The following is a 20,594-nucleotide window of genomic DNA, read 5'->3' on the forward strand; positions in this document are numbered from 1 at the left end:
CCCACAAATCCTTTATAGAGCGTATGTTGTGTTGTTTGCGTGCATGATTGTGTATAATGCAGTCTTCCATTATGTGTTGTATGGTATGGGGTGAAGTGTTACATCCTGGGCAGCTGTTCACAATGCGGTCATCCAGCCTCTTCTGGTAGCTTAGAAGTGCTGGGTGGTGACCGCACCGCAGTCTGGCCAAGTGGACTCTGTCCGTTCGTGGGAGAGAGGATTCAGAAGGGTGGATATCAGGGGGTCTGGCATGCAGCAGTGTGTTGTCTTTCAGTGTGTTAATGGAGCGGTGTTGGTACCATCTTTGTCATTGCTCTTTGAATTCTTTCCACTTTCTTTGTTCTTTTTAGTACTAGGTGTCCATATTGTCGCAGCATACTCCAATTTTGGTCTTATCAATATAACTAATATTTTCTTTACCATTTCTTCATCCATGTAGTCAGAGGCCACTTTTGTTGATCTTGATAAATTTAAAGTTTCTCCAACTAATTTGTTGATATGTTTGTCTGGTGCCATGTCATTGGTGACAGTTACTACTAGGTCCCTTTCCGAGTTGACTTTTTTAGCTTCCTTTCTACCAATTTTATATATATATATATATATATATATATATATATATATATTTTCTCTCTCTCCCAAATTCCATTATACTACATTTCTTGATGTTGAAATTCACTTCACACTACTTCCGACTCCATTTCCAGATTTTTTCCAGGTCTTGTGGTGATTTGCAATCTTCCTCTGTACTTACTTCCTTTAGTAGTTTCACATCATCTGCAAAGAAGTTCATACAACATTCCAGACCTTCATCCATGTCATTTATATATATGACAACCATCATTGGAGCCAATACAAGAGCCTTGTGGGACTGTATCATTTCTTCCCAATTTGAGTTCTTGTCTCCGAATATAATCCACTCAACATGAAATAGCAGGCAACTGAGATTATCCTTTCTGTGGGACTTGAGCTCTACCCACTCTACTTCATGCTCTCATGCCAATACCATTGTCATTTTCTTCAAGTGGTCCTGTATATTGTTCAGAAATTGTTTCAACTTGCTTTGTGCAAAAAAGTACTGTATTTTCTTTCAGAAGAAGGTTGAGTTGTTACTGCATAGCCTTAAGTATTATGAATCAATTACATTATACATTGTTTCTGACCCAGGGCAGTGGGTGAGATGCAGGGATGACCAGTCATACAGAAGGAACCAAGTGGTGAATAGGAGTGGAGTATGTGGGGATGAAGTGGGTGGAAGTGGGCCTTTGATTTTGGCTACCTCCCTTGTAAGGGGGAAAAAACCTTTGGTATATGTATATATGTACAATTACATTAGATATTACTGTCATTTAGTATTAGTTAACTGGAATTATCATTGATCTGGGTGTCATTCGGTTCCTTTGACTACAAACAATTATATACATACATATACCAAGGCTTTTTCCCCCTTACAAGGGGGGTAGCCAAAAAGAAAAAGGCATAAAATCACTCCCACCCATTCCATCCCTGAATACACTCCACACCCCTCCACCCTCCCTCTTATCTTAGCACCTCCTGAATGATGGGTCATCCCTGCACCTTGTCCACTGCCCTGGGTCAGAAGCAGTGTCGCAAGACACAGCACATCCACAGCAAGGCTGCTTCATTAAATCGGCGACCCACCCCCCACCCCCCCTCTCCATCCCCTCATTGCATAAAATGAGAGAACGGGGAGAAATCCCTTCGGGCTGCGTCAAATTTTGCTCACGCATACTACCTCACCCCCCATCCCCCCGCCCATTCCACCTCATGCAATCACAACATCATCCATATACAACCATTCTCCATTCACCCCTGTCTTCTGTCCTCTCCTGTCCTCAACAGACATTCCCCTCTTCCCCAAAGCCCCATTCACCCCATCCATCCACCTCATCCTAGGACGTCCCCTAATGTTCACTCCCTCTACATCTGCCTTCCACACCTCTTTTACTAGTCTTTCTTCACTCATTCTTTCCATGTGTCCAAACCATCCTAATATTCTTTCATCAACCCTATCTCCCAGCTCCTTTTCCACCCCTGTTCTCCTCCTCACCTCCTCATTTCTCACTCTATCTAGCCTAGTAACCCCCATCATACTTCTCAGACACCTCATCTCAAACACATTCAAACTCCTCTCTTCTTCTCTTATGTTCCATGTTTCTGCCCCATACAGTGCTGTTGGCACAATCACTCCTTCATACAGTCTCCTCTTAGCATCCATTCCCAAATGTCTATTCTTCATTACACTCTTTAATCCACCAAGGCATTTACTCGCTTCTCTCAATCTACATTCTACCTCCACTTTCACTCCACCTTTTCCTGCCACATTTGCACCCAAGTATCTAAAACTATCCAGTCGCTCTCCCTTAATGCTCACTTCCAGTCTACTGCCATTTTCACCCCTTGTACATCTCATCACCTCACTTTTACCCACATTTATCTTTAGCTTTCTTCTATCACATACTCTCCCAAACTCTGCCACCAACTTCCTCAATCCCTCCTCCGATCCTGCCACAAGCGCAGTGTTGTCCGCAAACAACACCTGGCCCACCTCCCACTTTTCTCCATTTTCTTTAACCATCTCCAATCCCTTGCCCATTACCCTTGCATTTACCTCTCGCACCACCCCATCCATGTATAAGTTGAACAGCCAGGGCGACATAATGCAGCCTTGACGAAGTCCCACCTTTATCTCCTCGAACCACTCACTCCCTCCATTTCCAAACAATTAATGCCATATTTTATTTAGTTTGTTTTACAAATGAGATTCTTAGAAATTGTAATGCTTGTTCTGAAGATACTGGCTTGCTGGTAAGCATTTATCTGTAAAATATTGCATTGTAGCACTGCTTGTTACTTTGCTGTGTGATTGGGGTAAAAATTATGGACCTTTAGCTGTCTAGCATTTACTTTACACCAATGTTTATGGTAATAAGTGATCATGCATACTTTCTGTTGTCAGAATGGGACATCTGTTCATCAGGATGGTATTGGAATGCTGAAGACAAAGAGGGCAGGAGCACAAGTGTTAGCACAAGTGAGCACTGCTAATTTGACCAGGCCACAAAAGTGCAGTCAAAATTTTAAGGGCAAGTCCGATGTCAAGCCAGGTCAAACACACACAGAAAATAAACCAAAAGAATTTACAAGCGTGAATGTAATCGCTTCATGCAAGAGTGATGGCTTTGGTCAAGAACAGATCCAGTCATTGAACCCCATGTTACCATATAGTAAAGATAACATTCTTGAAAAGAAAGAACCTGTTGTGCACACCAAACATGATCTTACTAATAAAACACACAAGAAAAAAAACAAAAGTAAAATGCTTATGTTAGATACTCAAAAACTACATAATGTATTTAGGCGGAAAGATAAATCTCGGCCTGATATTATACGCCCCAGTATGCTTAAGAAAACTAAGAAATTGAACAAGGATCCATGTCAAGGACATCCGGCATCAAACACCAAGCTGGAGAATACAAATGGACATATAACAACTTTGCCAGATGTGGTAGGATCAATGCCTTCACAAAATAAAATTCCGATTCCGACAGATGTTAATGAAAGTGTTAGCACTTGTAGCACTCCAGAGAACTCCCTCCATAAAAATAAAGAGATGAGAACAAAGAACAGCTCAACTAGTAAAAGTAATCTAAGTGTTGCTGATGAAACTGGAGAAAATATAAAAGGCAAGAAACCCATCAGTTCTTCCAGTATTTTGTTGAAGACATCTAGGGAAAAGGAAAATTCAGAGACAACCAGGAGAAATAGTACTTTTTCAAGAATGAAAGAAGTTGTTCTGTCCATTGCTGGGAAAAGGAAGCCAGAAGAGGGAAAGGTAGGGGATGAGAAGAAAGATGACCCAGTAGAGAAGAAATTGAGGGTGTTGAAAAACTTTGAAATGCCAGGAAGCAAGTGTAAACCAAAGAAGCTTAACAAAAAAATAGCCTCTCTAGAAAAATCTCAGGAAGCTTCATGCTACCCAAAAATATTGGAGAGGTTTTATTGTTCTATATCCAGCAAGACACAAGAGTTAGATGAGCATGTGGACCAGAAGTTAGGAATGAAAATAGGTATTTCTAGCAACTGCAGCGAGTTGAAGCAGGGTAGAAACCTAGAGCAGAAGTCTGATAGAACGGATTCATTCACGTCTCATCCTCAACAGTCAGTATCAAAGAATACAAAGCTACCAAACAGCACCATTATGAAGAGGAATGAAGATTTTTTCATTGCATTAGAGGAACAGGATGTCAAAAGAACATCTGTTCATAGTTCCATTGAATTAGAATCTGCAGAAGTTACAAAGAAATATGACCCTGAAGTTGAAAGAGAGTGTGACCCAGCTATCCAAGGTAATTATAGATCATTAGATATTGCAGATGGTTCACAGCTATCTAAAACATCACTACAAGTCATTGCTGAGGAGGAGAGAGATTTGATCATATTGGAAAGTGCTAGGGAATGTAAAAGGGTTGTGGACAATGAATTAGAATCTGCTTTAGACAAGGAGCCACCTGCTACTCAATTGAAAATAGAAAACAGATCTGCCAAGGATTCCATAAAAAATGAGAACTTGAAGATTAAGCAGCAGATTGCAAAACAAGATCCAAAACCTTTGATAGATGACTCATCATGTAAGGAAGAATGCCCACAGCAGTTAAGGTATAAAAGTCCAGGACCATTAAAGGGTAAAAAGACTTGTACATCAAAAGAAGGCAAACAGCAATTAGAAGGCCCTTTACTAATTATTGAAGAAAACCTAGATTCGGATGGGGAAGAAGACTCACACCTATTTGGAAAAGAACCCCCAGAAATATCTGAGGGGGAGATCCCTCCGTCATTTAGGGAAGAAGACTCTAATCTGTCAATGCAAAAATGCCTCCAACCTTTACACAAGGAACACTTGCAGCATTTAGAAGAATGCTGGGAATCATCAGAACATCCACAGCCTTTACAGAAAAGTCAGCATATCATAGATGGAGACATTAAGAGTTTTAGGAATGGACTACAACATATTGATGAAAGCTTTCATTCTTCCCAGGAAGTACATACCGTACAGGAAGGAATTAAATTTCCAGGAGTGATGTCAACCTCCTGTGAAGAATTTCCATCTCCACATACGTTAACTTATTCCTTAGTTGAAAAATATCATCCCCCTGAGAAAGAGTTTCAATTTCTTGAGGGAGGTGTTCAACCCTTAGGGCAAGAACCATGGGGACAAGAAAGATTGCTACCCTTGAGAGAGAAGCCTCAGTCAGCAAAGGGGCTTAATTGGGAAAGGGTACATCCTGTAGAGAATGAGATTAAAAACTTAGAGGAGATTACTCAGGTCGAAGTGAAAGGTGCTCGTTTTTCAGGAGAATTGCCAATATCAGATATTGATACCAAGATCCTGCAAGAACCAGAGTCACAGAAAACTGATATTTGTACATCCTTATCAGAGTCTCTGACAACTGTGAAAAATTCAGACAGAGCTAATCATAAAAGTAATTCTCAGAACCTAAATAAACTACTTGATGGAAAGATGTTAACAGAAATAAATGTACAGAGATACAGATTTGATCAAAGTTTACCCTATTTAAGAGATACCTACTCTGAGCTGCTTAGAATTGTAAAGGAAATTAAGAGCCAGATCCATTTTCATGGAAGTCCTGGAGCTTTAAATTTTTGGTTAATTGCCCAACATAAATATTTATATTCCTTGGTGGGAGAGAAATTTAAGGAGGTACAAGAATGGTCACAATCCCAACTTTGTAACAAGTTTTCTGAAAGCCCAAAAACATGCAAGAGTTGGTCTACAAACACAAAACAGATCACGAATAGCTGTGGACTGAATTCAAGACCAGGATTTCAACATCATAATGATAAGTACAAAACCTTGATTGATAGGGCAGGGTTACCTGAATGGAACAGATTCTGTTCATTGTCAACATCTTTAGAGAGACCCAGGAATCTTTATGAAATGGAATGTAATATAGAAAAGACCGTTACAAAGAAGGAAATTATTTTTACTAAGCTGGACAGAGGCTATTATCTTCAAAGTAGATTAATATCTTTAAACACAAAAGGAATCATGCTCTTGGCTGAAATGACACCTCCAAATTGGAGCAAGATGGGATCCTTTCCTACAATAAGCCAAATGATGCTACAGCAGTTTGAGGTTGTGTACCTGTACATTCCTCTGAAGATGTCGGCAAAGTTAGAGGTAAACTCAAGGCTTTACACTAGATGTTTGTTAAAATAATTTGGAACAGTTAAACATGATGAAACGGTTATGAAATTGGTTTATTATGTTTCTCGTTTAGGTCTTCCTGGCTACCCATCACTTCTCTTCTGCTGAGGATTTTGAAATGAAGAGTCACATGGGAAGTATATGTATATGTCTACAAGCAAGATTCATTGAAACATTATTTTGGGATGAAGAATTACTTGACCTTGTTCTTAATAAAAATATCAAGTAAGTTTGGTGTAGTGAGGCCACTGAGTCTTAATTTATTACTCTGTGGTGGGAGAGAAGAATACTACTACCAAGTGTTCCTACCTGAATCATGAAAAGCAACAAAAATGGGCTGGGGATAGGACTAGGCATCCCACTCTCTGTATCCCCAAATAGGACATTTCTAATAAAAAGGTAAAGACATAAAAGTCTCTTGGAAGAGTTTTCCAACCAGAACCTTGAGGTTTGGGTCTTTTAATGTGTGTGTATGTGGTACAGATGAGAGTAAAAAGAAAGAGAGGGGGAGTATGTTTGTGAGAAGATGGATGTGTTGGCATTGAGTGAAACTAAGTTGAAAGGGAGAGGTGAGTTTGAGTTGGGGAGTGTAGTTGGGAGGGTGTCAGGAGTGAAGAGAGGACGAGGGAGAGAAGTGGTGGCTATATTAGTGAGGAGATAAGTAAATGTGTGGTGGAGTGGAAGGAGGTTTCTTTAAGGTTAATGTGGATAAAGGTGAAACTGAGAAGGAAGATTTGGGTGTTTGCAAGTGCATATGAGCCTGGTAGTGAGAAGAGTGTAGAGGAAAGGAAGGCTTTTTGGATAGATCTTAATGAGTGCATAGTTTAGGGTGAAATGTCAATGTAGTGGTGTTGGGAGAGTTAATGGTGGTGTGTCTCGAGAGTTGATGATAGCAAATACAGTGTGTAGGAAGAATGCCAAGCATAAGTACACATGGGAGAGGGTGATGGGTGGAAGGGTGGTAGATAGGGCTTTAATGGACTATATAGTGGTAACCAGAAGAGTAGGAAGAGTTTTGAATGTACATGTTCTAAGGGGAGAGAGTGGGGGAATATCAGACCATTTTTTTGGTGGAAGGCAAGTTGAGAGTGGAGGGTAGATGGAGAAAAAGGAAAAGGAGATAAGGTGAAAGCCATTATTAAAATGATGAGAGCAGGCTAGACACCTGGGTTAGATGGGTGTCATGTGGAGTGTCTAAAAATGGAGGTACACTGATGGTGGACTTGCTGGTGAGATTGTTTAATATTTGTCTAAAAGAGGGTAGAGTGCTGGAGGAGTGCCTGTATAGTTCCACTTTACAAGGGAAAAGGGGACAAATGTGAGTGTAGTAGTTTCAGAGGGGTCAGCTTGTTAAGTGTAGTTGGGAAGGCTTATGGGAGGGTTTTGATTGAAAGGATTTGGAGAGGAACAGGGGATAATTTGTGACAAACTGCTGTGTAGGTTTAGGAAGGGTAGGGGTTGCATGGATCAGATTTTTGTGGTAAGGCAGATATGCGAGAAAGCTTTAGGAAAAGGTAAGGATGTATTTTGGTCCTTTATGGATTTGGAAAAGGCTTGCAACAGGGTAGATGGGAGTGCACAGTGGGAGGTATTGCAGATATATTGGATGGGAGAAAAGCTGTTAAGAGCCGTAAGATTTTTTACAAGAGTAGTAGAGCCTCTGTTAGAATTAGAAATGGAGAGAGTGAATTGTTTGAGATAAAGGTGGAACTTTGCCAAGGATGTGTTATGTCACCTTGGATGTTCAATTTATACATGGATGGGGTGGTGTGTGAGGTATACACAGGGTAATGGGCCAGGGATTGGAGATGATTAAAGAAAATGGAGAAAAGTTGGTGATAAGCCAGTTGTTGCTGATGACACTGTGCTCATGGTAGGATCAGAGGAGGGTCTAAGGAAGTTAATGACAGTGTGGAAAAGAAGAAGTTAAAGATAAATGTGGGTAAAATTCAGGTTATGTGATGTACAAGGGGAGAGGATGGCAGCAGACTGGAAGTGAGTATTAAGGGAGAGAGACTGGAGGAAGTGGATATTTTTAGATACTTGCGTGCGAATGTCGCAGGAAAGGGATGAATGGAGGTGGAGGTAGAATGTAGATTGAGAGAAGTAAATGCCTTGGGGGATTAAAAAATGTAATGAGATTGACACTTGGGAATGGATGCTAAGAGGAGATTGTATGGAGTTATTGTGCCAACAGCACTGTATGGGGCAGAAACATGGAACAGAAGAGGAGTTTTAATGTGTTTTGAGATGAAATGCCTGAGAAGTTTGGTAGGGGTTACTAGGTTGGATAGACTGAGAAACAAGGAGGTAAGGAGGAGAATGGGGGTGAAAGGGAGTTGGGAGATAGGGTTGATGAAAGAGTATTGGAATGGTTTGGACACATGGAAAGAATGAGTGAAGAAAGATTAGTAAAAGAGGTGTGGAAGGAGTGAACATGATGGGGTGACCAAGGATGAGGTAAAAGGGGCATTGGGAAAGATGGGAATGTCTTTTGAGGAAGGAAAGGAGAAGACAAGACAGGGGCAAGTGGAGAATGGTTGTGTATGGATGATGCTGTGATGCATAGAAGGGAGTAGGTGGGGGATGGAGTGGGTGAGGGAGTATGAATGATATTTTGATGCAGCTTAAGTGATTTCTCCCTGTCTTCTCTTTGCATGAGGGGACAGAGAGGGGGGGACTTGCCGATTAAGTAAAACAGCCTTGCTGTGGATATGCTGTGTCTTTTTGCATTGCTACTGACCCAGGGCAGTGGGCGAGATGCAGGGATGACCCGTCATCCAGGAGAAACCAAGATAAGAGTGATAGAGGGCGTGAATGGGAGTGGAGTATGTTGGGATGGAATGGGTGGGAGTGGATTTTATGCTTTTGGGTTTTGGCTACCTCCATATTAAGGGGGAAAAAGCTGTTGGTATATGTATGTATGATATTTTATGGCTTTATCATCCAGTGTTTGAGTGTATTTTAATTATGTAAAGAATTTGAAAGGTTTATAAAATGTAAGTTTAGAAGAAATATTCTGAATATATTCCTTGAATATTTTCATAAATTTTAAAATGTAACTCTAAAATCAATCATTCCTTTCAGATTTGGTGTATACACTTGCTTATCAGATATTGAAAAAGGAAAATCTTGGCACATACTATGCAGAGGAACATTATTTTTAATTCATCACACATCACTTGCTGATGCATCATTGGGTAAGAACCACTTGTTTGATGGGCAGTAATTTTGTGTTTACCTATTTGATTATTTGTTTTATTTTATTATAAACTATAGCTAGTTCTGTGTGGAAAAGTTGAGCTGTTATATTCATACCAAATTTAACATGACTTCTCAACTCTTTGAAGGTGACCTAGTTGAAGGATTCATAGCTGATAGACAAAGAATGACTTCAGGACATCTTTTGGTTTTACCCGTAACCACTCTTAAGACAAGCTATTTTGTGTAAGTATTGATCTTGGCAGTTATAGAAAAGTATTTTTGTATTTTTTTTTTGTGGTTTATATAGCATTTCTTATGCTAAAGGTGGTTTAAAGATGAAAAATGGATCTATGTAAATACCAAAAGTTTTTTCCCCCATACAAAGGAAGTAACCAAGTTAAAGTCATGTGCCTACTCCCACCCATTTCACTCCCATCCACCACCCTTTCCTCCACACATATTAGCTCCTCATGGATAATGGGTCATCCTTGTATCCCACCCACTGCCCCTGGTCAGAAGCAATGTAGCAAGATATGGTACATCCACAGCAAGGCCACTTCTCTTAATTGGTGACATTCCCCAGTCTCCTTATGCAGAAAAAGAGAAGACTGAGAAATCCTTTCAGGCCATGTCAAAATATCGTTCACACATAGGCACCCCCTACCCCCCATCCCCCACCCTTCCTTGCATAACAGTATCATCAATACACAGCCACTTGCAAGGGGGGTAGCCAAAAAGAAAAAGGCATAAAATCATTCCCACCCATTCCATCCCTGAATACACTCCACACCCCTCCACCCTCCCTCTTATCTTAGCACCTCCTGAACGGGGAGAAATCCCTTCGGGCTGCGTCAAATTTTGCCCACACATACTACCTCACCCCCCATTCCACCTCATGCAATCACAACATCATCCATATACAACCATTCTCCATTCACCCGTCTTCTGTCCTCTCCCGTCCTTCCTCAACAGACATTCCCCTCTTCCCCAAAGCCCCATTCACCCCATCCATCCACCTCATCCTAGGACGTCCCCTCATGTTCACTCCTTCCACATCTGCCTTCCATACCTCTTTTACTAGTCTTTCTTCACTCATTCTTTCCATGTGTCCAAACCATCCTAATATTCTTTCATCAACCCTATCTCCCAACTCCTTTTCCACCCCTGTTCTCCTCCTCACCTCCTCATTTCTCACTCTATCTAGCCTAGTAACCCCCATCATACTTCTCAGACACCTCATCTCAAACACATTCAAACTCCTTCTCTCTTCTTCTCTTATGTTCCATGTTTCTGCCCCATACAGTGCTGTTGGCACAATCACTCCTTCATACAGTCTCCTCTTAGCATCCATTCCCAAATGTCTATTCCTCATTACACTCTTTAATCCACCAAGGAATTTACTCGCTTCTCTCAATCTACATTCTACCTCCACCTTCACTCCACCTTTTCCTGCCACATTTGCACCCAAGTATCTAAAACTATCCACTTCCTCCAGTCACTCTCCCTTAAGGGGGTACGCGACACCTGGGGGGGTGAATTTGGTCAAGATATGGCATTTTTCAAAACTGTGTTCAAAATGTTCGTATACCACTTAGAAATAAATCCCGACAAATAATTTTCCAGCCGCGCGCAATTTAAAGGTCCTGGGTGAGGATTAAAGGGACAGATTTAAAGGCGCAACCCACACTAGAAGGAGGCGTGCCACTTAGGACCTTCAGGCGCAGCGAATAACGTTGAAATTTGATTGAATTTACACTCGCCCAGTGTATCAACGGCCAATACGATTGTGGAGGGGAAGGGAGGAAGGTGGAGGGAGAATATTTCGCCAACTTTGTGCGAAACTAAGCGTTAGTTACCGGCTAGCTCTGAAAAGGGAAGTACGCATGTCTCATGAGCTCTCATTGCAATCTATTACTTTAGCTAGTACATATTACTCTTTAGTACAGTCATCATGGATAGCAAAAAGAACAAAACATCACAATGACAAAAAACAGCAGTTAAAGATGGCAAGCAGTCAAAGACGACTAAAGATCTCACCACCTCTCACTCCACCACCGCCCTCACCTGCACCTCTGTGACGGTGACAGAGGTAAAGGACAACATTAGACTAAACAATTCAAAGAGGAAGATTAAATCCAAAGAAGAAAGCAAGAGGAAAAAGATCAAGGCTATACAGGAAGAAGAAAGAAGAAGGGACATCATATGATGCTGGAGGGGGTGCCCTACCAACATAGATTGGCGAGGGGAATCTGATGAGGAAAGAGAAGGCGCCCACTACTGGAAAATAAACCTCTTTCCAATGATTTAGATACCCTGAAGACACCTAGCAGAGAGGTTTCATATGAAGAAACCGCCAAAGGTGCAAAAAAGCAAATTATATGATGTTGTCGTCTGTGCGTCGTCACTACTGTGACATACTTATACTTTAGTTTTTCAGTATTTAAAGTACTTATAATTAAAATATGTTGATAATTTTTACTGTACTTATTATATAATAAGAATTAAGCAATGAAAAAATCAGTCAAATTGGTGAAACTATGAGCAAGTTACAGATATATTCATATTTCAAGTTGCCATATCTCCGTTCGATATTTTTCTACTTTTTTTTTAATCATAAAAAATCTAATATACATTAGATTTAGATGAAACTTACAGGGAATATTACTTTTAGTAACTGCTAGGGCCTATCGTTCGAATATTTTGAATAGGATGAAAGAGTTCAGAGTAATAATGGAAACGAGCAAAAAAATTGTATTTTTCACGATTTTTGCCAGCCATTAAAATTGAAATGCCTGTATGCAAAAGTATAAAGGAAATTGTTCAATTACTCAATGAACGGCCCTAGGTGTGCCTACTGACTAATCATAGCCAAAATATAAAACAAATTGGTCCACGTATTATGGTGCTGTGCACTTTTAAATGTCGCTACTGGTATACGTACATGTGTACATGTGTACATACATCATTCTGCTTCACCTAAAATGTAGGCAATATGGATACCTATTTACCTGAGAAGTTTCAGCTCTTTACTCTAAATATTTTAGAAAATGACCTCCAGGTGTCGCGTACCCCCTTAATGCTCACTTCCAGTCTACTGCCACTTTCACCCCTTGTACATCTCCTTACCTTACTTTTACCCAGTATTGTGGCCTGTATCGAATCTGTCTAACAATGGCATTATTCATATTGTAAGTTTTCATATCATATTTATGTTCCGATATTCTTTTATCAACACACCAGAAACTTTCACCAATGTAGACCTTTTTGCAACCTAAACATAGCACACACTAAACACCTGCTTGAAGAACATTTTCCCTACTTTTATTTTGGCTTTTTATAAGATTGCCAACTGTTACCAAGCTGGTTTTCACAACATTAACACCAGCTTGGTAACAGTGACTGAGTTTGAGAAGGTGTGTGAAAGAAGGAAGCTGAAAATAAATATGGGCAAAAGTGAGTATTAAGGGAGAGGCTGGAGGAAGTGGATAGTTTTAGATACTTGCGTGCCAATGTGGCAGGAAAGGGAGGAGTTAGGGTGGAGATAGAATGTAGATTGAGAGAAGCGAGTAAATGTCTTTTTGGTGGATTAAAAAGTGTAATAAGAAATAGACATTTGGGAATGGATGCTAAAAGGAGGTTTATATGAAGGAATGATTGTGCCGACAGCACTGTACGGGGCAGAAACATGTAACATAAGAGAGGAAGAGAGAAGGAGTTTGAATGTGATTGAGATGAAATGTCTGAGAAGTATGAGAGGGGTTACTAGGCTAGATAGAGTAAGAAATGAGGTGAGGAGGAGAACAGGATGGAAAGGGAGTTGGGAGATAGGGTTGATGAAAAGGTATTAGGATGGTTTGGATGGATGGGGTAAAAGGGGCATTACAAAAGAGAGGAATGACAGGAGAGGACAGAAGTTAGGGGTGAATGGAGAAGGGTTGTGTATAGATGATGCTGTGATGCATGAGGGGGAGTGGGTGGGGGATGGGGGGTGAGGAAGTATGTATGAGAAATTTGACGCAGCCCGAGGGGATTTCTCCCCGTCTTCTCATTTTCTGCATGAGGGGACAGAGAGGGGGGGGTGTCGCCAAATTAATGAAGTGGACTTGCTGTGGATGTGCTGGGTCTTGTGATACTGCTTCTGACCCAGAGCAGTGGACAGGATACAGGGATGACCTGTCATCCTGGAGGTGCCAAGATGTGGGGAAGGAAGAGGTTGGAGGGGAGTGGAGTATGTAGGGGATGGAATGGGTGGGAATGGTTTCTGTGCCTTTTCCTTTTTGGCTACCTCCTGTGTAAAGGGGAAAAAGCCTTTGGTATATGTATGTATGTATCATATATATATATATATATTTTTTCTCCATCCAACCTAGTTATGGACCAAAAGGTCTCCTGTTGGCATGCCTTTGTAAACCTTTTGCACATCTCTTCCCTTTTACTCCCATATGTACCTCACCCACACACATAGACTCAAAACTTAGGATTCTGGTTGGAAATCTCCCAAGTTGGTATCTGCTCTAATATTGTGAAGCTGTATACTGAATATCAGTGTATGTTCATGTGTCCTCAGATTAAAGAATGCAAGAAACCTAAGTAGTTATGATTGTACCATACGAAACACCATGAAGAGGACCGTGGAGCTTCTTATTAAGTGAGTCTTTATCTACCATTTTATTAATATTATTGATATAAAAAAATTCTTGAATTATAGAGCTAGTCATCAGAAGTTGTAATTTGAGATATAAGTTTAAACTTTGTATTTCACTAGCATTGTTCACCTTTTTGTCTCACAGGTTTTGGGTGACAAAGGTAAATGGTATATTAGATATATATATATATATATATATATATATATATATTATTATTTTTTTCTTTTCGTCTTCTTCATGGGTCTATTCCTTTGTTCTTGGAGAACAGGAGCATTCAATAGTTGTCACTTTTTTCTTGCATGGAAAATTGTGACAGATTGATAGAGACTTTGTCCAAACACTGACAGTGGTATTCTTAAGAATAAAACAAAAATCTTACATAAATCTTATATAAATCCTTGGAAGGGAAAGATTTATATAAGGAAAGAAATTTTTAAGAATATCACCATAATAATCTTGCAGTGGTATTCTTAAAAAAAAAAAAATTATTGTATAAATCTTTCCTTTCCCAGGATTTATATAAGATATATATATATATATATGTATATATATATATATATATATGTATATGTATATATATATATATATATATATATATATATATATATATATATATATATATATATATATATATATATAAGGATATTTTGTTATTTATTTTTTAAGAATACTACTGTGAGTGCCACTGTATTTTTGGATAGATACAAGGGTGTTGATGGATTTTCAAGGTGGACAGCAGGGGAATAATTCTCTAATATGTGTTCACATTTGTGAGTACTAATTTGAGCTCATAAATTTTTGAGTAGTGGACTAAATATTGTGATGCATCTAGTTTATTTTGTATTTGATGAAATATAGTCATCATTGTTTAATTTTTTTTTTTTTTCTTATGGTAATTATTACTTTACCAAGGTGTATGTCACAAGGTCTGGCAGTCCTGACACCAAACACTGGGGAATGGAAGGGTTTAGACCCATGTGCTAACTTAAAAAAGTACCTTGCATACTTGCCCCTCCTACACCGTAGCTTCCATTACCAGCATCGCATTGTCAAGCTCATCACTGGTAAGTCAGATATGGAGATATATTTTATGTAATGACACACACACACAGAGTTATAAAGATTTAGAGACTTAATTTCTTCACATGAAGCTTACTCTTACTCTGTTGGTTGTCAGGCTGGATGGTCCTTCACTGCTTTCACTATGCCTCTCCAGATGGTTCTATCCTCTGTCAATTCTTTCCAGTCCTCTCTTGGTGCCACCCTCTCCACATCCTTCTTTACTCCATCCATCCATCCATCTGTACCTGGGTCTCCCTACTGGTCGTCTGCCCTCTACTCCTTCCATCACCTTCCTTGGTAGTCTGCCTCCATTCGGACACAGTGTCCAGCCCACCTTGCTCTTCTTCCCCGTATTTCATCCTGAATGTATGGTTGTCCAGTCTGATCTCTAATTACCCTGTTATGTCTTCATCTCCATTTCCCTTCTTCATCTCCATTTCCCTTCTTCTTCATCATATACTGGGCCAAGGATTCTTCTCAGGATGTTGTTTTAAAAAATGTGCAGTCTTTTCTCCCTTTCTTTTGTCAGTGTCCATGTCTCACATCTGTACAGGACTGTTGGTTTTATTACAATGAAGCTCACATGGAGCTAGATTATATAATCTAGAGAATAAACTTTAGAAGGAAAAGGATACAAATCTGGCTCAAAATGGAGATAGTTAAGAATGGAGAATGAAACTTTGATAAATGAGAGAAAAATCTAAACACCATGGAGGAAAAAGAGGATAGGCCAACAACAAATGAGGATAGAGTAACCTTGAAGGAGATCATGGAGCAACAGGAAAAAAATAACTGGAAGAAGGAATAGTCAATGTTATAAAGATAATATCTTGCCAGAGATGTACATAAGTCTGCATCTTACTCTTTGGGTGCTAAGAAGAATACAGCACCTCATGGAAGTTACATCAAGAAAGAGAAATGCAAAATATTTGGGAAATTACATCAACAACTCCAGAGAAGGACTTGGATGTAACAGACCAGATTGATAATGTGTATAGGTTAGGCAAGTATAAGAGAAATTGTGCATGTCTTACAAAAGCTCATTTACCCCCAACTGCTTTATTATCTGACTACTCTACCCCCCCTTTTTCCTATCAAGAAATATACAGGACAAACAAGAAGTATCTTCAGGCCACATCATATCTTCATCCATTTACAACTAACAACTGCTCACATCTATCTTCTCACTGCCTTGCTCTAGAGACATCTCTTGGATACAAGAGGAATGTCTCTTGAGAATATTAAGTAGTTTCACTAATTATATTTCTCTCAGCCCTCTTCACATAGCTTGGAGCTATCACTTTATGCTTCTAAGAAGAATCCATGAACTCTGCTTTTCTGTAAACCAGATAGTTTTCATCCCATGGCAGATAACTGGTAGTCTGCCCAACAAATCCAGTTGGCTGTTACAAAGGTGGATAGGCATAAGATGGGAATATCTTCAGCCCTTTCACTCTTCACTAACTATGAGAAAATACCTTGTCACTTTTAACATTACTTTCAGTTCACCTTGATGTACCCCTTTCATGGAATAATTCATCATCTTAGTCTATTCTGTTTTCTCAATTTTTCAGGCTCAGATTTTCATCATATGGTTGATGGACAAAAGCACCATTATTATGGATTCATAACAGCAACAGAAGTTCTTGAGAAAGGATATTTAGAATAATGTTTCAACCTCAAAATAGATGAGTGTATTTTCATTTTAGTTTTATGTGAAATAAAGTTTTGTGTATGACAATATTTTTAATGTAAGACAGAAGGCATGATGTGTGGTAAGTGGCTGCTTCATCATTTTAATGTGATTGTTTCTTTTGAATCTAAAACCTTTATACTGTGGACTTCATTCCAATTCATCTCACCTTGAAATATGTAATTCACATCTTGAAATCATATTTGTAGTTTCACATGTAAAGTAAAAAGGGCTTGGGAATTGGGAATATTTGTTCACTCAATAAGTACTTGTTAGAGATTTTATTAATGTAATTGCATTGAATATTAATAGCTGTAATCTTTTCAAGTGGAAGTTTACCACATTTTGATTTGTTTAGAAACCCTCAATCAATAAGAAATGTTTGCAGGAGTGGCAGTATTCAATATATCTTGGTAAACTTTAGGGAGAACAGTGAAAAATAAAGTGGTCAACTCTGAACATCTCTTGGAAGTTCTCATAACATATAAAACCTTTATCTATACAATGGCATATGTCTTTCTCTATTATCCCCTAACTTTCTCACTCTTTCCAACTTTTCCCAATGTAGAACTTGAGGTTAGAGCTTTATTTTTCACTTAGGTTTTGTGTATTAGTTTACATATTATTTTAATACCCTCTCCCTGAACTTTTGCATAAGATTAGGTTAAACAATATTTTATCTAATTCTTTGAAAATGTTCAGTAGATATTGCTTACATTGTGAAAATTAGTTTTGAATATATCCACACCTAACCCACACACATTATTTCATTCAATATCATGTCCCATCTTTCTTCAGTGTAGGCATTATTAATCACAAAATGGATTCTTGCAATGTAAGCAATATTTGTCATTATCTCTATGCAAAAAGAGCAATGATTCTAGAGCCTTTCTCTTTTTGCTTAGAATATTTTTTATTCATCCCAAGTTTAAGAAAGATGGCTGCCCATCCCCTTTTTCTTAAACTTGTTATGAATTTTCATTTGTTTTGATGGGTAGAATTAGTTAATTCTTGTATAATAGGAAATGTTACATTTTCTTAGGATTAGATAATTTTAATATACATCATAAGATGGTGGTACACTTAATTGCAGTTTTAATGCTTAATTGCCACTGAATTAGTTGTATTGAATCTGCCACTGTTATTAAAATCAACATGACTAGAAATATGTTATCAAACTGCTTGGTAGTTTTTTATATATATAATAGCTTTAAGTTGTCAAAGCTGTGTGTCCTGTTGTACGAGATAACTAGTAATGTTCCATACCTAGCCTGTCTACCTTATTGCGTGCGTGCATGGAGTAAGAAACAGCAAAATCTCCAGAAACCCCAGACAGGTTAGTTATGGAACACAACTAGTTTTTTCATTTGTTTTTCAAATGGTGTAGCCAGATGTTGCTATAACCTAAGAAACTACAAGTTACAATTTATAGATTTTCATGTTAGTATTTTTACATTATTTGATCAATTGATTACATTGTCTATAAGCATGATTCTAATAGACTTGTTCAGAAAGAATAATGAAATTTATGCTATCAGTACAGTAGCATGGGCCATGCAGTACTCCAGCAGATAGTGTCAAACTTGGGAGAGGGTGGTCATGAGTTTGACTACTGGGACCCACTGCAGGCTGCTTTTGTTCCCGACATCCCTGGCTAGGTGGGGAGGCGGCAACCCAAACATCATCCTATATAAGTAAAGAAGAAGAGTGGTTTGCCACAACTGACAGGGCTTGCCCTACCAGGAGTTTCTCACTCCCCATTTTCTTCTAGGAGTGGGATAGTTAGAGGCAAGTACAGTGGTGTACACTTTTACTTCGGGGTATATATTCTTTTCTTGAAGGATGGTCTTCATATTAAAGGGACTCAATGAATTTAGATCAGCAGGAAATCAGAGGTGTTCATATTGGGAAATCCAAGATTGCTTGGGTTTAACCTAAACAAAATGAAAAAGTTACACCTTCTTCATGGGGAAGGAACTGAAGTAAGGGTCCAAGTACATCTGTTCATTTGATGAACCAGTTTCAAAGTGAATACATACTTTGAGCTTGTTAGGCTAATGCTGCAAGTTCAAAATAATTAAGGTTTTGTAAGACTCCATGTAAATTTCAAGTTAGTTTTGTTTTGGATGCTTTCTACTTTTTATGGTAATAAAATTGGAAATACTTGAAATGATAATTTTCTTGAATATGTAGTTGCATACCAAAAGACTTTTCCCCCTCTTGTAAAGGAACTGGCCAGTTGCAGGCCTTTACTAAGGCTGTTTGCCCCCCAACTCTTGGGGTTAGGAGGCAGTCTCATGACACATTGTCATGTGATAGGAAACAAAAGAAAATTATTTCTAGTTTGTTCAGTATTTTTGTTGTATATACACTAATAATGGCAGATTTTTAAGGTTCACACCCAAAAAGGTAGTCCATTGAAAAACATGATCAGTATAGAGTAAGGGATGACCCAGGACAGTGGACAGGATGCAGGGATGACCCGTCATCCAGGAGGTGCCAAGATGAGAGGGAGGGTGGAGGAGAGTGGAATATATAGGAAATGGAATGGGTGGGAGCAGTTTCTATGCCTTTTTCTTTTTGGCTACCCCCCATGTAGGGGGAAAAAAGCCTTTGGTCTATGTATGTATGTACAAATTGGATACTCTACCATTGAGGTAAGTGAAATTCTGTCACAGTAGAATATTTTTAAAGAATTTCCTCCCACGAGGCTAGATTACCTTTGGGGGGGGGGGGGGTGAACAAACTGAGCTCTGAAAACAGATTGATAAATTGAGAGGGGAAAATGAAATTTTGACAAATAGAGGGAAAAAATTCCTGACACCATGGTGGTAAAAGAGGATAGGCTAACAAATAAGGATAGAGATGCAGTAACCTTTAAAAAAAATCATGGAGCAACAGGGAAGAGATAGCCTAGAAGAAGAAATAGTCGAGGTTATATATATATATATAAATCTTGTCAGAGATGTAGTTGACAAGTCTAGATGCATCTTGCTCTGGTTGCCAAGGAGACCATAGCACCTCATGGAAGCTTCACCATAAAAAAGACATGCAAATACATACATACATATACATATACCAAGGCTTTTTCCCCCTTTCAAGGGAGGTAGCCAAAAAGGGAAAGGCATAAAAACACTCCCACCCATTTCATCCCTAAATACACTCCACACCCCTCCCACCCTCCCTCTCATCTGAGCACCTCCTGGATGACGGGTCATCCCTGCACCTTGCCCACCGCCCTGGGTCAGAAGCAGTGTCGCAAGACACAGCACATCCACAGCAAGGCCGCTTCATTTAATCAGCGACCCCCCCTCTCCATCCCCCCTTGCATATAAGGAGAGGACGGGGAGAAATCCCTTCGGGCTGCGTCAAAATTTATTCACACACACTACTCCACCCCCCACCCCGCCCATTCCTCCTCATGCAATCACATCATCATCCATATACAACCATTCTCCACTCACCTCTGTCTTCCGTCCTCTCCCTTCCTTCCTCAACAGACATTCCCCTCTTCCCCAAAGCCCCCTTCACCCCATCCATCCACCTCATCCTAGGACGTCCCCTCATGTTCACTCCCTCCACATCTGCCTTCCATACCTCTTTTACTAGTTTTTCTTCACTCATTCTTTCCATGTGTCCAAACCATCCTAATATTCTTTCATCAACCCTATCTCCCAGCTCCTTTTTCACCCCTGTTCTCCTCCTCACCTCCTCATTTCTCACTCTATCCAGCCTAGTAACC

General features: G+C 39.4%; 1 protein-coding gene across 2 annotated transcripts in view; it reads left to right on the top strand.

Annotated features, from left to right (window-relative positions):
* LOC143035789 (uncharacterized) overlaps nt 1–19,022 on the top strand; it is a 45,107-nt gene extending 26,085 nt beyond the window's left edge. The window contains exons 5-12 of one of the 2 annotated variants that reach the window (XR_012967330.1): nt 2,978–6,220; nt 6,321–6,472; nt 9,335–9,447; nt 9,598–9,694; nt 14,019–14,099; nt 15,010–15,161; nt 16,734–18,188; nt 18,391–19,022. Coding sequence is in view for 1 of the 2 variants with exons in the window: in XM_076202751.1 (XP_076058866.1) it covers nt 2,978–6,220; nt 6,321–6,472; nt 9,335–9,447; nt 9,598–9,694; nt 14,019–14,099; nt 15,010–15,161; nt 16,734–16,828 (3,933 nt within the window). In the remaining variant the exon portion in view is untranslated. Of the gene's footprint in view, nt 1–2,977; nt 6,221–6,320; nt 6,473–9,334; nt 9,448–9,597; nt 9,695–14,018; nt 14,100–15,009; nt 15,162–16,733 lie in introns of both variants that reach the window. The other variant, XM_076202751.1, reaches the window with a different exon arrangement.
* Nucleotides 19,023–20,594: the final 1,572 nt, after the last annotated feature.

The sequence above is a fragment of the Oratosquilla oratoria genome, chromosome 19 (genome assembly GCF_046742065.1).
Source record: "Oratosquilla oratoria isolate Oo_2021 chromosome 19, ASM4674206v1, whole genome shotgun sequence".
Taxonomy (NCBI): domain Eukaryota; kingdom Metazoa; phylum Arthropoda; class Malacostraca; order Stomatopoda; family Squillidae; genus Oratosquilla; species Oratosquilla oratoria.